This window comes from Motacilla alba, chromosome 17, assembly GCF_015832195.1.
Source record: "Motacilla alba alba isolate MOTALB_02 chromosome 17, Motacilla_alba_V1.0_pri, whole genome shotgun sequence".
NCBI classification, from domain to species: domain Eukaryota; kingdom Metazoa; phylum Chordata; class Aves; order Passeriformes; family Motacillidae; genus Motacilla; species Motacilla alba.
Genome location: NC_052032.1, coordinates 8,700,923 through 8,715,432, shown reverse-complemented (window position 1 = coordinate 8,715,432; position 14,510 = coordinate 8,700,923). Strand labels below are relative to the sequence as shown.

The following is a 14,510-nucleotide window of genomic DNA, read 5'->3' as shown; positions in this document are numbered from 1 at the left end:
ATTGATCAGTTTAGCCTGGGGAGGTTTTACTCTAGTGACAAATCAATTTCATCCTGAAAAAGGACAAAGCCAGCTGCTGCTTACGCAGTTTCCCCACAAATAAATGCCAAGGGCGTCTTTTCATCAGCATTTGCAAAGGCCAACAATCATTTAGAGCACAGCTCACCTTTCCCATCAGGTCCTCACTGTAACAGCCTGGGCACAGCACCCACAACTCTGGAGCAGCTCCTGCCACAGCTGAATTTCCTGGAAAACTGGTATCTACAGAGGCTTATGGAAAACAAAGTACACTGCAAGAGGAGAGCCTTCCACAGTCATTCCTTTTGCTCCATAAAGTCTTGACACCAAATTATAGCAGCACTGGCAGCCAGTGACCCTCTGCCCCAGCTCTGCCTGAAGAGCCCTCGTGGAAAAGCTCAAACTCCCAACTCCCCGCTGCACTCAGGGGAGCTCAGGCAGTGCAGTGGAATGAAGCTTCCACAGCACTTTCCCTCTAGATTTTATCAGCTTTGCCTCAGCTAACCTTGCACCTCTCTCTGCGAGACAGAAATTGCTGGGTTATAAATGAAGAAACAAGTTTTTTTAAAGTGATTTGTGATGTCTGTACAGGGCAGGCTGTGGAAGAATCAAGGAAGAATCCTAATTCATCCTGCAGTTTTAGGCACATGAATATTCATTCCCTCTATTTTCCCTGGTTTTCATGCAGCCTGAAAACTTCACTTTTCTCATTAGCAATCACTCTCATACCCACATTATTAAAAGCACTATTTATCAGGGAAAAAACCCACATAGAACACATCAGTAATTTTTAAGTGAGAAAAATAAAACATCTGTATTTCAACAAATACTTAAAGAGTCATTTTGATACAAAATTAATCTGCTGCTTATTCCACAGTATTCAGTCAGTTACCAAGCAAAGCCACTGCCACAGCACTAAAAACCACCCAATTAACATATTCTGAACATGGATAAACATTCACATAAACAACACAAGAAGGAAATAAATAACCACCATTGCTTGTTTCCCCACATTTCCAGCAATATCTCCCCTCAGAATCTATGGCAGGTGGGAGTTTGAAAGAGAAGAAGTCTGTGCCTGAAAGATTTCCCTCCAGCCAGTTTCCTTCATTTTTAAACCTTGCCCATAGATGCAGATTTTGTTGAGGGATGGGAAAATCAATCCAGCATTTTCCTCTTCCCCGGGTCCATCCAGTCAGCATTGGAAGTGGTAAAGGTGAACAGTGCAAAGATGATCTCCTCCTGCCATGCAAAAGGCAGAGCTCATGCCAGTGACCCCTGTAACAAAGGACAAAAAGCTATCAGTCACACATTTTTACAGGGAAGTTGCCCTTTTGGAGTTCCTAAAATGAATTTTCAAGAGAAAAAAAATCTCCAACCAGTCTCATCTGACAAGCATGTGAATCAAACACTGCTCATGTTCATTCCATCCAGTGCACCAAAAGCCCCAGCAGGTATCAGGACATCACCCATTTGAACCCTGCAGAAGGTGGCCTGTAATAACTGCACAGAAATGAAGCCAAATAGGGGAAATAAATCCCAAACCCCACCAAGATGCTCAAAAATGAAGTACTAAAGAAATTAACTTCACTGTCAAGCCTGTAGAGTGCTACCAACTAGGTGCATTCTAAGTAGGGTTCAGGGCATGAACTAAAAGGCTGCCAAATGTTTGAATTTCATGAGTTTATATATAATTTTATTGTAGAGACATCAACTTTCCCTCTCCCCAAAATATTATCAGCCTTAGGCTGTGCTTGATGGCGACTGCAGAACTCTGTGTCCTCGGGGAACAAGAGCAGAGATCATTTCAGTCCTTTCCTGGGGTCATGAGTCATTGTCTGAGCTGAACCGCAGACAAATGTGGTTCAGCTTCTCAGCAAGATGTACAAACCACTGAGGAGCTACTAACACATCTCCTTCTCATGTCCTCCTCCTCTTCCTGAAGCGGGTACTTCTCCTGCTTTGGGGAGCTCTGGCATCGGCCACATCAGTGCAGGAGCCCAGGGCAGACAGAGCAGGGCTCTCCTCAGCCCCCGTGCCCTGCAACAGAAGCAGGAGATGATCAACACCACGAGAATTACAAACAACCCCTTCAGCCACCTTCCTGATTTAGGGAGCTCAGCAAGATTCCTAAAACAGTCTTTGATGATGCATGGGACAACATTCCAATACCAATGGCAGAGAAGGCACAAAACATCAGTTCACAGAGTGAAAACAAAGGCCTGGTTTCAAAAAGGCAAGAGGAGATTATAAACAGAAAGGGGAAAGGAGCTTTGATACCCAGTTCTGGGAACTGTCATGGCAATTTTAAGGTGCTACATAAACCATGGGCTTTCACCCTCCCAGCTGAGCTGCAGAGCTTTTCCTTTCAGCAGTTGTAGAACTGTGTTTATTCAAAAAGCCCAAATTTCTGTTACACTTAAGAACAGTGGGGGCTTCCCCCTGGATTCCAGTGCAATATTTATCTGGCAGGAATTTTCTGCTTTTAGCCTCTGGAATTTGCTTTACCTGATTTAGTAAATCAGCATATTTGTCTCCAGGCTCATCCCCAAGTCTCCAGTCCTCCTGTACTCCTGTTAATCCATTCCCACAACTCTGTTCCTCAAACACTTTTTTCTCACGCTGCCACTCCTCGTCATCACTCTCCTCAAGCTGCTTCCCGATGGCTGACAGAGTTGTTGTCACTTTGGGAGGAGGCAGAGTTGCCAGGACAGCCGGGAGTGTGAAGGCTGCCAGGAACCTGGCTTTCAGCAGGAGGTAAGCAGGGTTGTCACCCAGTTTCTGCTGCACCAGTTCTCCAATAGCCTGGACAAGATCCCCAGTGCCCCCATCCCCAGTGGCCTCAGAGGGCAGGAGAGAGGCTGCTTGCTCCTCCAGAGCCGTTTTCTGCAGAAGGAGCCTTGAGAGGGTTTTTATGCTGCAGAGGAAAGGTGGCAGATAAGGCAGCCTGGTCTGCAGCGATGGCACCTGAACCCCTTGTTTCCCACTCAGCCACTCCTTCACCAGCCCCTGGTCCTCCAGGGAGATCAGGCTGAAGTCAAGGAGATTCTTCTGTGCACGGGAGGTGCTTGGCTGGGGGGGCACGTCAGCACTCGGTGGTTTGCAGGCAATGGGTCTGTTCCTCAGTGCCTGGGCCCCAGAGCAGGCAGAGCTCCCTGGGACACTGCTGTGAGGAGCTGCAGCTCCTGGCAAGAGCACAACCCCTCTCCTGGTGCTGCCTGGATTGGAGGATGATCCGTTTGTTGTGGTGGAGTCACTGCTCCTCCCCAGGCTGGTGGGACTGGGCACAGGCTGGGAATCAGAGCCCTGAGTGCTGGCAGGGGGCTGTGTCTGGGGCAGCAGCACGGCAAACAGGGCTGGGCTGGCAGCTGCAGGGGCAGCTGGAGCTGCAGAGGAGCCATCTGAACACGCAGGGGTTACAGCAGAAACGCTGGATGTGGTGTATCCAGGACTCACCAGGGTCACAGGTAAGAGATCTGTGGGCTGGTCAGCTGCTTTTCCCAAAGGAACTCCTGCCAGCTGGGAACTTGGCCCTTTTGTCTCTGCACTGCTGGGTTGAGGTGGATTTGCTTCAGCTGGTACAGGAGTCCCTCCCAAAGCAGAGACACTGCCATTGGAAGTCACAGCTGTCTGACCCTGGCTTCCCCCAGGAGCAGCTGGCATTCCCTGGGGAACACCCACCACAGTCTGCACAGTGCTGGGGATCAGGCCCTGGGGGGTTACAACCCACCTGAAGGGCAGGATGCTGCTGGGAATCAGGGGAGAAGCAGCTTCTGGAGCGACAAGAGCAGGCAGCAGGCTGACTGGCCTCTGCTGTGGCCCGTTACTCTTCAGCTCACAGGTGACTGGTGTGGAAAGGGACAAATTATTGGTGCCAGACTCCAGGCCAAGAGCCACCACTGCGATCTGCTGAGGCACAAAAGCCTGGTTTTGCAACACTGCTGAAGCTGAGCTGCTGGCTGTGCCCTGACCATTGCACCCTCCCTGGTCTGGGGCCTTCTCTGCTGCAGCTGGACTCGCACCTGGAGAACCCCTTCCTTCACGGCTGCTTTCCAGAACTTCCTTTTTTAGTTCCTTTCTTGACTGCAGATCTGTCCCTTGTGAGCAGCCAGGGCTCTCCCCAGTTTCTGGCACTGCTGAGGAATGGTTTTCAGGCCCAGGAGCAGAAGCAGAACCTGCAGCACAAGTCCTTGTGGGCACTGGTGAACCCTGTACTTGGCTATCTGTCGCTGCAGGTGTGCTCCCTGCTTGTGCAGAGGGCAAGATTGGCTGTGCTGGGTGCTGGATTATCAAAGGCCCTGAAAGCAGCACCTGTGGGGCAACCAGCACTGTCCTCTGCATGGCTGCCTTGGCCTGGGACGCCCTCAAACGCTTCTCTTGCAGCAATTCTGAGACAGTTTTCGGCTTCTGCCTTTGCCCCTGGGCTGGGGGAGCTCCCTGCACAGCGGGGGCACAGCTCTCCGAGGCCACGGTGGGGCTGGCCCGTGCTCTCCTGACAGCCCCCTTTGGGATGCCCTGCTGGGAATTCCTCTGAGAACAGGCTCGGGAGGAGCTGCCTGTGGAGGATAAGATGACAATGAATGAACATCATTTCCAGAAGCCATTTCTCATTAAACATCAAAGAACGTGGCAAAATTCCCGTTTGTGAGAATTCCTACAACACTCCAGTCCTGATTGAACCAAGCCATGTCCCCACAGCTGAACAAGGGGTAACTGCTCCCAGAAATCAGAGATGGGCCAGGAATGCACCCTAACAGCCCACTGAAGTGGTCCAGAGCCACTGATACCCCTGCCCTCCAAGGTTTTTTCCAGTCCTTACCAAAGGGGAACATGCTTAAAGATCCAAGAGCTAGCAAAAATGAGCATGACAATGCAGGTTTGTCCCCCAAAGTTCTCCTTCAGTTAAACTGGTTATTAATGTAACAGTGCTGAATTATGTGAAAGTTCTTGCACATCACAAAAATAAATGTTCTGGTAGGTACCTGAAGAAGTCTCTGTATTTTGGGAAGCCTGTAAAAAAAATATATATTATATTATACTTCTGATAAATTTAAAGATGATTAAAACAGCACAGATGTGAATCAAACTCACATCTGTCACCTCCTGAACAAATGGCCATACAGCCAGCATTTTATTCTGCCTCTGAACCAAAACAGCAAACACACATATAAATTAAAGTGCTTCTTTTAATCAAGATTTCAGTGGGGAAAGCTTAAAACCACAATACCTGCTGAGGGCTCCTTGCATTAGCCTTAAGCAGCTCCAACTCCCTCAGCTTCCTCTCCTGAATAATCTTCATACAGCCTTTGGTATCAATCTGGAGGAGCTGCAAGGTGAGAGCTTCATTAACATTCAAATGAGAACAAAAATGTATTGGTGGGGTCAGTGACAAAGCAAGGCAGATGGGACATGCTTCACATGCAAGATTCTGGGGATATTTTACAGAGGAAAAGCCCTGGCAGGATCAGACTCTGGATGCAGTACTTATTTAAGAAATTTCCTATACAAACCATGAGGGAGATTAGTCCAATAATTAGATTGTTAAAGAAACAAAGAGAAACCATTTATTTAAACCTCAAATAGTGAAAAAGAGACTCCCACTGTTTGAAAGCAGGTAATGCTATTGAGACAGTAAAACTTACCTGAATGAGCAGTGCAAACAGGGGAGTGCTGGTGAGACTGACTGACTTTAACTTCTCATGAATAGCAGCAGCTGGGAAGAAATCCAACACCAAAATCAGCTGGGAAATCACTCAGAAGACATCAGAAAGTAGGGACAAAGGCAGGATGGGTCTCCAGTACCTTTTGTCTGGTGGAAAGCCATCCTGCCAGCCTGCAGGGTGCGGGGCAGCAGCACATTGCCCACCCAAGGGGTCACTGCCATCAGCAGCTTCCTGTCCAGGCTCATCCTCCTCCACTGCTCCCTGTTCCAGCGCCAAGCTCTCCTGGGCAGCTCCTGCAGCCCCTGGGCATCCTGGCCAACAGCTGCACCCACTCCAGGGGGCTGGGCTAAAAGCCTGACAGGAGGTCTCAGCATCTTTAATTGCTATGAAGGAAAAAATACACAATTAAGAGTTCCCATGAGGAAGGTTCCGCCATTAGTCCCAGGACAAACCATTCACGGGACAAAAATCTGTGAGCTTTTCCTCTTGGGATTACAGTGCAATATCTGTGATTATATAAAAATAAATTCCTACTAAGCACAGCCTGGCAGTGCTCACATCATAAGAGCAGACAAGACACAAGAGGTTCTCACCAGTTTTCTCTGGAAGCTCGTGTTGTTCCTTAATATTGTCCTCACATCCTCCAGGCTAACCCGCAGCACGTGTTTTCCACACTGGGAAGCCTAAAGATGAAAGAACAGAAGAAAATACAGGAGGGAAAGTCACTCAGTAAAAATGATTTGCACTGGATATGCACAGCGGGTACCAGTTCTCAACATTCCTGCTGTTGAAGGTATCTTATTAAATGAAATCAACTCTGGAGACCTTCTCTTTTAATCCTTGTGCATCATCACAACATCATTTCTGTGAAATGCCCATTTCACAGAAGCTTTTGTGTGAGGAATCTACCAAACCCCAGAATTTACTGGGTAATTATCTTCACATTTTTTGACTTAACACCACAAGGGAATGAACAGCAAGATGTTATCTGCTCATCACATCCTGCCCTCACGGCAGCAGCTGCACTTCCCTTCTAACTCCTGATCCAAGCTCCCATCCCAGCTCACCTTGGCCATCACTTCTGCTGGATTCTCCACCAGCACATCTGTGGAATAGGCATGTGCAATGCCCCTCAGCACGGTGCTCAGCTCACATGATTTGTCAGCAGCTCTGTCTCCATCACACCCTGCCCTTGGAAGGTCACTGCAGCTGCTCCCTGTGCCAGCCCTGGCAGCAGAGAGGAGGGACTGGATTTGGTATCTGTCTCTGATTGCCTCCTGTGTGTCTGTCCTTGTTGGTATCCACAGGTCGATGCTGGGGACTGCAAAGTGCCCCTTTCTCGTGGTCACCTTCTCCTCCTCTGAGCTGTCTGCCAGCTCCAGCTCCACGTCCTCCTCGCTGCTGCTGCTCTCTGAAGGGCTGGAGCTCTCCTCAGCGTGGCGCCGTTTGGCTGCCCCAGATCTTTTCTTCTTCATCAAAACAAGCACACACAAGTTTTAGTCAGTGTTCACCCCTGCCTTGCAACTCTCTCAAATGTGAATGTTTCCCTTTCCCAAAGGAAGCAAGATTTTGGAAACAAGACCATCTTTAATATGGTCTTAAGCAGTCAGAATTTCTTGAGTGCCTGGGACCAAAACTGGCAACTCATGAGGTACAGACATGAAAACCTACATATATCCCATTCTTACAGGCATTTCAAGGCAGGAAAGGATTCTGGATAATACACAAATATACAGCAAATTAACTTCAGCCCTTCAGGGCAAAGGCTGCTTTACCCACCAAAAAATTAATCTGTGAAATCCACAACAAAACCTTTGATTGTATGAAATCAATGTCAATTTTTTAATTGATTTCACAGGATTCCACTTTTAGTTTAGAGAAACTGAATTGAAGAGATGGGACTGTGACATAGCAGGATGGCCACAATACCTCAGAGCCAATCATGAGTTTCCACTTGCTCAGGCATTGGGCACTAGTCCGATGTGGCAGCTCTGAAGCTATTTTACTCCAGCGACCTGAAAAGCATGCAGAGGGTGCAGAACATTTTGATTTGTGCCACAAACTGAGCAACAGGCCTTTCAATGCAGCCATTACACACATGTTATAGATCTCCCTGGATAAGAGAGTTACTGCATGAATGGATCTCAAATCCTTTATACCCACAACACACCACACAAAGAAGTTGCAATCATCAGTACAAAGCAGAGCCTGCAGGGCTTACAATGAAAGAAGAGAAAACCTCAATGACACCTCTAAACTTCTACAGATCAAGCCACAGAAACACCTACCCAGGCCGTGCTTTTGAACCAGTTCAATCAGCAGCTCCTCTTCCTCCAAGCTCCACTTGCCTTTCTTTACATCCCAGTGCAATACTTTTAAATACCTTCAGAATGAAAACATCACAGTCAGGAACATTCGATCCTGCTTGTAAAAACCAGACCATCCCTGGCTGAAGGAAGGCTGCAAGGCTGAACAAACCCAGCATTCCCAGGCACAGCTTTCCCTCGTGCAGGGGCTGGCACCTGGCCTGAACTCACCGGTCCCGGCACTGGGCGTCGCTCCTGCCCGGCACTTCCCTCCGGATTTTGTACCAGTCCTTCCCCCCGTACTTCTTAACTGCAGCCATCAGCATCTGTGTGCAGGCAGAGCAAGAGCTGAAATCCCCACCAGGATCAACCCTAACAGGCCTGAGACAGCAGCACTTCTGTTTGTTTCCTGTGCAAATCTCTGGACAAAACTGTTTAGAAGCTTCTAAGCGCTCTTGAGCTGAGGAGCGCCCACCTTGGTCTGTTCCACACTCCTCTGTGCCACTGCTAAAGCTCAGATCTACAGCCATGCCACAGCTCAGCAGTCCAACATTCCCACCCTGCAATTCCAGGCCCAGAGAATGGAGCTTACAGCATCTTCCTCTGCTGTCCAGGGTCCTTTCCTCAAGCTGGGGTCCACACTCTTCGTCCAGCGGTAAATCAGCTGAGCAGAATCTCTTCCCTCCATGTAATAAGCAACTGGAAATTACAAGGTTTATTTAACTCTCTTGTAATTAACATTTCTTTCTTTTTCTGGACAACAGTCGCAAGCAGTGATTGCCATAAGAAGCACTTTAATCTCTTAAAAAATGGTGCTCTGCCAGTTTCAACCAAATTTCCAGTATGGATAAAGGTTCCAAGAGATATTAAGTTCTTGCTGATATAATGAAACTTCCAGATAGGTACAGGAAAGGCAGAGATCACCAAGGAAAAGAGAATGGGAGAGTGAAGCATTGCAGTGAATGAAAGGTTTGTCACTTGTGGGCCACTTACTTTTCTTGTATGGGATATGGCTTCCCACTCTCATCTCCTGAACAAGCTCTAAAAGCATCCGATCCTCACGCTTGGTCCATTCTTTCCTTTTCAAGTCTTTGTTATAGATTTGGTATTTCTGCAAGCACTGGAAAGGTGTCCTGTTTGTCTTAATAGAGGGAAACCAGAGAGAAGCAGGTAATTAGTTATTTATGAGGGGAAAAAGCTAAAGCACCAAACCTTTTTGGTACTGTTCTTTACACTCCCCAGAAAGCATTAATTAACCCTGAATTAGCATTAACATTGTTTTTTAAACCTGACAAGAGGCAAAGTAAAGGTAGAATGAACCAACTCGCCAGCTCAGAGCTTACCCCCAGCTCCTGGGCAATGGCCTGCCAGTCCAGGTAGTCGTGTTCAGCAGCTATCTGCTTCAGCCTCTCCAGCTCCTCCTCAGCCCATTCGTTTTTGTTGATGCTTGGGTGCTCCCAGTTTTGCCAAAACCTCTTCAGTTCTTCTGAGCTACGTTGTCCATCAAACTAAAAAAACAACAAAAATATGTTTAGTGTCCTAGCTGGGATTAAGACACCTGGACAAACAGGAAAACCAGAATTTTGCATTCCAGATATGTCTTACTGCCAAGTTTTCCAGACTTGAATCACCAAATTTAACAAGTTGAGATCACTTAACAGTCAGCTTGGAGAAATGCAAGATGGAAACACTGGATGCAAACCAGATCAGGTGATTCTCAAGAGGAAGGACCCAGAGATCAGAAGCAATAAAACAGCTGATCTCCCAACTCACATGGATGTTTGAAATTTTGTCCCAGTCATGCTCGTCGAATCTGTTTCCTATTAAGTCACTTTCTGGGAGTTGGCTAAAGCAGAAGGTACAAAAAGGAAGAAAGAATCATATTAAATGGTTAATGAAACACTTTGTCTTCTTGATCCTGCCTCATCTTATGCCTCCCACAAGACCTGAACTCTCTGATTAGCAGGGCTAACAATTAATGCCATATCCAAACATGTTGCTCCAGATTTGTTCATGAGCAAAAGCTCAAAATTATGAAAAAAATCCGAGCTCTGCTCCTTTGTTGCTAAAGTAAGAACCATTTAAAGCAGCCCCTTTACACTGGGTGCAGGCACTTTGTGTATCAAGACCCAAACACATTTCTTAGTGAAGAACTGTGGAGATGAAGAGCTGCAGAGCCACAGCAGCACCTACATTTTACAACCCAACACCAACGACCCATCTGGAAGCAGGAGGAGGGAACTTTTCCAGCTAAACTCTAAGACATTTCATTTTCCTCCAAAAACATAGAAAGACTTCTTACTTAATTGCCTCTATTTCTTGCTCCAAGTCTTTGATTTGCTTTTCCAAGATTTCCTTTTCTGTTTCGGTCTTGATTTTCTCCAGTTTCTGATTCCAATAACTCAACCTGTTCAAAGACATTTTTATCACTACTTAAGAGGACAGAAGGGAATGAGGTCAATGGCATCAGGAGATGTACAGCAGAGACACCTTCCCCATCAGCATCATTCTTCCCTTCAGGTTTATTTCCACACTAAACTGTTCTCCCAGGATTTCCCACTCATTGCCATATTTTTTTCCTCTTCAATGCAAGCCCTGACCCACAGCAGGTTTCAGATAAACCATTTTGGTGTTCACACAGAGAACTACTGGTTGCTGCAACAGCCATAAAGACTGTGCCAGCCCCAGCACAGAAATCCCTTGCTGCACACACCACAATTTCAGCTCCAAGCCCTGCAAAGTATTTTAAAGTTACCCCACAGTGCCAATGGCAAGAATAGATGGTAAACCCCCCCACACACAAGCAATTAACACAGGAACTCGCTGGAGGAAGGGGAAATCTGCACATGTTCCTTCTCCTCCTTTGCCATGCAGGTTCTCAGCAGGAGGAGAGGGGATCTGGGGGCAGAACTCACCTGAGCAGCTTTGGCTGGAGCAGGCGCTGCAGGCGGTCGCTCACCACGGATTTCTGCAGCAGGGTCTTCTCTGCAGCTTTCCCTAAACCAGACAGAGCAGCCAGCCATCAGTGCAGAACCACGGCCAGGAGACAGCCAGGGCTCCCAGGGAATGGCCTGCAGCTCCCTGCATAAAGCACCGACGCTGTGTCAGACCTGGGCAAGGCACAGCCTCTGGCTCGGTGTTACTGGGATCTCCAAAGGGACCCCAAGAAAGGAATCACCCCGTGAGCATCTGGAGCTGCAGGTGTCCCTTGAACTGCCCTCACCCTCGCTGCACCACCTTACTTGGTTCAGGAGGGCTCACAGGAGCTGATCAGCAGAACAAATGATAAAAGGAGTCGTTACTGACTCGCTGAAATAATTTACAGAGCACCCCATTCCCTTGTAACAACTCTTTAGTGAGTCAGGCAGAGGTGCTGATGTTTAACTGCAAAGAGGAACACACGCACACGAGCACTATGAACACACACATTTTTTATATTAATACATACAGGTTATAGCTGTTCTAGAGCACTGAGCAGCAGCCAGACTTACTTACACTTGGCTGAATGCAGCTGTTCAAAGGATTTTATGCCCTGAGCTGCCTTTTCCTTGGCTTCTTCATTGGAAGGAGGGCCCTGATGAGGAGTAGAAGGGTTAGATACACTGAGAGTCAGACAGAATCACTGCTTCTTCTTAAAACTCCAGCATGAACTGCTACAAAAAGAACTGGAGACTCAAAGTTGCACAAACTGTCACACTCACACTGCTTAGTGAGCAAGAGCTCACAGGTACATCATTTAATTAAATTGAGATATTGCCAGTGATTGCTTGAATATATTAATATATGGATGATGATAGTTGACATCCTGGCTACCACAAAAAGCCAAGATCTCCTTTTTTGATGGCCTTTTAAAAACACATTAAAAAGTACTACTGATTGCTCCAGAAAATATTAAAAAAATACAGAAAATATCAGAAACTGAGAAAACTCAGCTTCACAGCCAATCACATTTCAGTGAGGGCTTTAAAGAGCACCATGGAATTGGGTGATGGAAATGAAGACAATTCAAGTTAAACCCAGGAATGCTCAAGCCCCTGGTGGCTGCAATTCCACTCCCCACACCTCACAGGGCTGAACAAACATTTCCAAAAGAGGGAGAGTGACAAGTGAGAGGGAAAAGGTTTCAGATGAGGAGTGACCATCAGTTACACACCTGAAATGAGAACAGGTCAAACACAGTTCACACACACAAACAGTACAACCAGCACTGAAGACACATCAGTCTGGAAGCTGCTTTTATTTACTTACAATTCCTGTTATTTTATCCTTAAAGTATGGCTTCATAAAATGACCCAAAAACACATTTGCTGGGAGATTTCTGCCATCTCCTGCCTTGGTTTTTTTTGAACCATCAAGCTCACCCATGATTTCCTTCTGCAAGACAAGAATGAATGAACAGCATCAGTGTCTGCTCCAAATTGCTGATTTCAGAGAGTGGAGGCTGAGCCCTCACAAACACCCCAGGCAGGGCTCACATCTGCAAAATCACTGCAGGAGTCAAAGGCAGGATTTGGAACTTGCTGAGTTTGCACAGTGCAGATGATTCTAAGTGTAGTAAAATACTAACTTGCCACAGCAAGCTGAAATATAACAAAAATACCCATTTTTTACTGAAGAAAGCATGGAATCATCAGCTAAACAAACCACCTGGGCTGGAGGGGAAGGGAGGATGGCAAAGAGCAACCCAGAAAAGCTCAGGAATGAGCATTTCACTCCTGCTGGGCTCACCTGCTGCGCTCTGTTCTGTGCAATGAGCAGCTCCACCTCCTCTATCTTTTCCTGGATAACGTCCTGGTACACGTGGTTCATCTGCAGGCAGGTTTCTGGATCCTGGGGCAGGCTTTCAATGTCATCATCATCATCATCACTGCTGTCTTCTTCTCCTTCCACTTCCACTTCCTTGAGGCAGATAAGGCATTTAGGGAGAAAGAGACAAAAGCAGCTGTTTGAAAAGCAGCTGTGTGACAAGCAGCGCTGCAGCTCAGCCCTTCCTCAGCTGAAGCTGCTGTGTGGGGGTGCAGGGAGGCCTCTGAGCCTGGATAACAAAGTCCTGAGCAGGAACACCCCAAATCCAGGTTTTACTGAGCTCAAAGCCAAGGCAAGTGCCTGGATTTCCCCAGAGCAGGGTGAGGTTTCCCTCCCTCCTGTTCCCTTCAAGAGAAGGAAATATATACTTAATATACTTAATATTAATATATTAATATATATTTAAAGAGGAAACAGTTACCATTTCAGCATAAGAATCTTCATCATCATCTTCATCATCACCATCTGTTAGATAAACAAAACACAAAAATGCTGATTGCAGTGGGATAAAAGGAAAGTTTTAAAATCTTTTCAATTAAAGCACAGAGGGAAAAGCACCAGAGGGAGCTCAGACATGACCATCAGTGGGTTTGGATACTGACAAGGATGTTAAGTAAAAAATGTATTGTTATAGTCCCTTTGTGCTTTTTGTTTCTTTGTTGTTGTTCTGGAGAAGGTAAAAACGAGCAGCTCAGGGTAAGCACAGCAAAGCTGAACGGTGGTCCTGCACATGAGAGGCTCCTGGGTGAGAGCCAAGTGACAATTCCAAGTCAAGACAACACAAACTTGGCACAGCAGCCCCTGGGCAGGAGCCGGGAGGGGCACAGAGGGCTGGCAGGGCAGGAGCCCGGTGTGGCACAGAGGGCTGGCAGGAGCCGGGAGTGGCACAGACTCCCGGCAGGAGCCCGGTGTGGCACAGACTCCCGGCAGGAGCCCGGTGAGGCACACACTCCCGGCAGGAGCCCGGTGTGGCACAGACTCCCGGCAGGAGCCCGGTGTGGCACAGAGGGCTGGCAGGGCAGGAGCCCGGTGCGGCACACACTCCCGGCAGGAGCCCGGTGTGGCACAGAGGGCTGGCAGGAGCCCGGTGTGGCACACACTCCCGGCAGGAGCCCGGTGAGGCACACACTCCCGGCAGGAGCCGCAGGAGCCGAGCCCCGGGGCTGCAGCCGCTCGGGCAGCGCCGCTCCCGCTGCACCAACCGCTCCGCTCCCACAGCGAGCGCTGGGCTCACACAGCGCTCTGTGAGGCCCGCTCGGGCCCCGCCATCGCACCGCTGCCGGTGTCCGGCTGCGGAAGGAACGAGCAAAGCGCCGGTACCGCCGCAGCGCCCCGAGCCCCCCGAACCCGTACCGGAGCTGAGGCTGGAGTCGGACACGGGCAGCTGGATGTCGGCCCCGCCGGGCTGCAGGCTGCGCTCCAGCTGCTCAATCTCGCGGCGGATCTTCTCCCGCTCCGCATCGAGGTCGCGGCCCTGAGGGGAGCGCAGGGCCCCGGCCGGGCCCGGCCCGCGGGACATGGCGGCACCGCCGCTCCCGGGCCGCGCCAGCCCCGCCCCCCGCTCCGCTCCGCCAATCGCTGCTGCGAGCGCGCGTCAGCTGACCCGGCACGTGACACTGCGCAGCCAATCGGGACGGGGCTCGGCGCACGTGCACGGCCGGAGGGGCGGGCCCGGCACCCGCAGAGATCGGCCCGGGCTGGGCCCGGAACGGCACCG

At 48.8% G+C, this 14,510-nt stretch overlaps 1 protein-coding gene across 1 annotated transcript; it reads right to left on the bottom strand.

The window, feature by feature from the left end:
- Window positions 1–807: 807 nt before the first annotated feature.
- On the bottom strand, window positions 808–14,374 carry SNAPC4 (small nuclear RNA activating complex polypeptide 4). The gene is made up of 23 exons (XM_038156058.1): window positions 14,147–14,374; window positions 13,215–13,258; window positions 12,716–12,886; window positions 12,236–12,361; window positions 11,483–11,561; window positions 10,903–10,984; window positions 10,290–10,394; window positions 9,761–9,833; window positions 9,331–9,495; window positions 8,981–9,128; window positions 8,580–8,686; window positions 8,219–8,313; window positions 7,970–8,064; window positions 7,611–7,696; window positions 6,749–7,150; window positions 6,275–6,364; window positions 5,821–6,064; window positions 5,661–5,731; window positions 5,246–5,344; window positions 5,001–5,028; window positions 2,527–4,574; window positions 1,928–2,058; window positions 808–1,296 (listed from the first exon to the last, which is right to left on the bottom strand). The coding sequence occupies exons 1-22, from the start codon at window positions 14,310–14,312 to the stop codon at window positions 1,939–1,941; spliced, it is 4,644 nt and encodes a 1,547-aa protein (XP_038011986.1). The 5' UTR covers window positions 14,313–14,374; the 3' UTR covers window positions 808–1,296; window positions 1,928–1,938.
- Window positions 14,375–14,510: the final 136 nt, after the last annotated feature.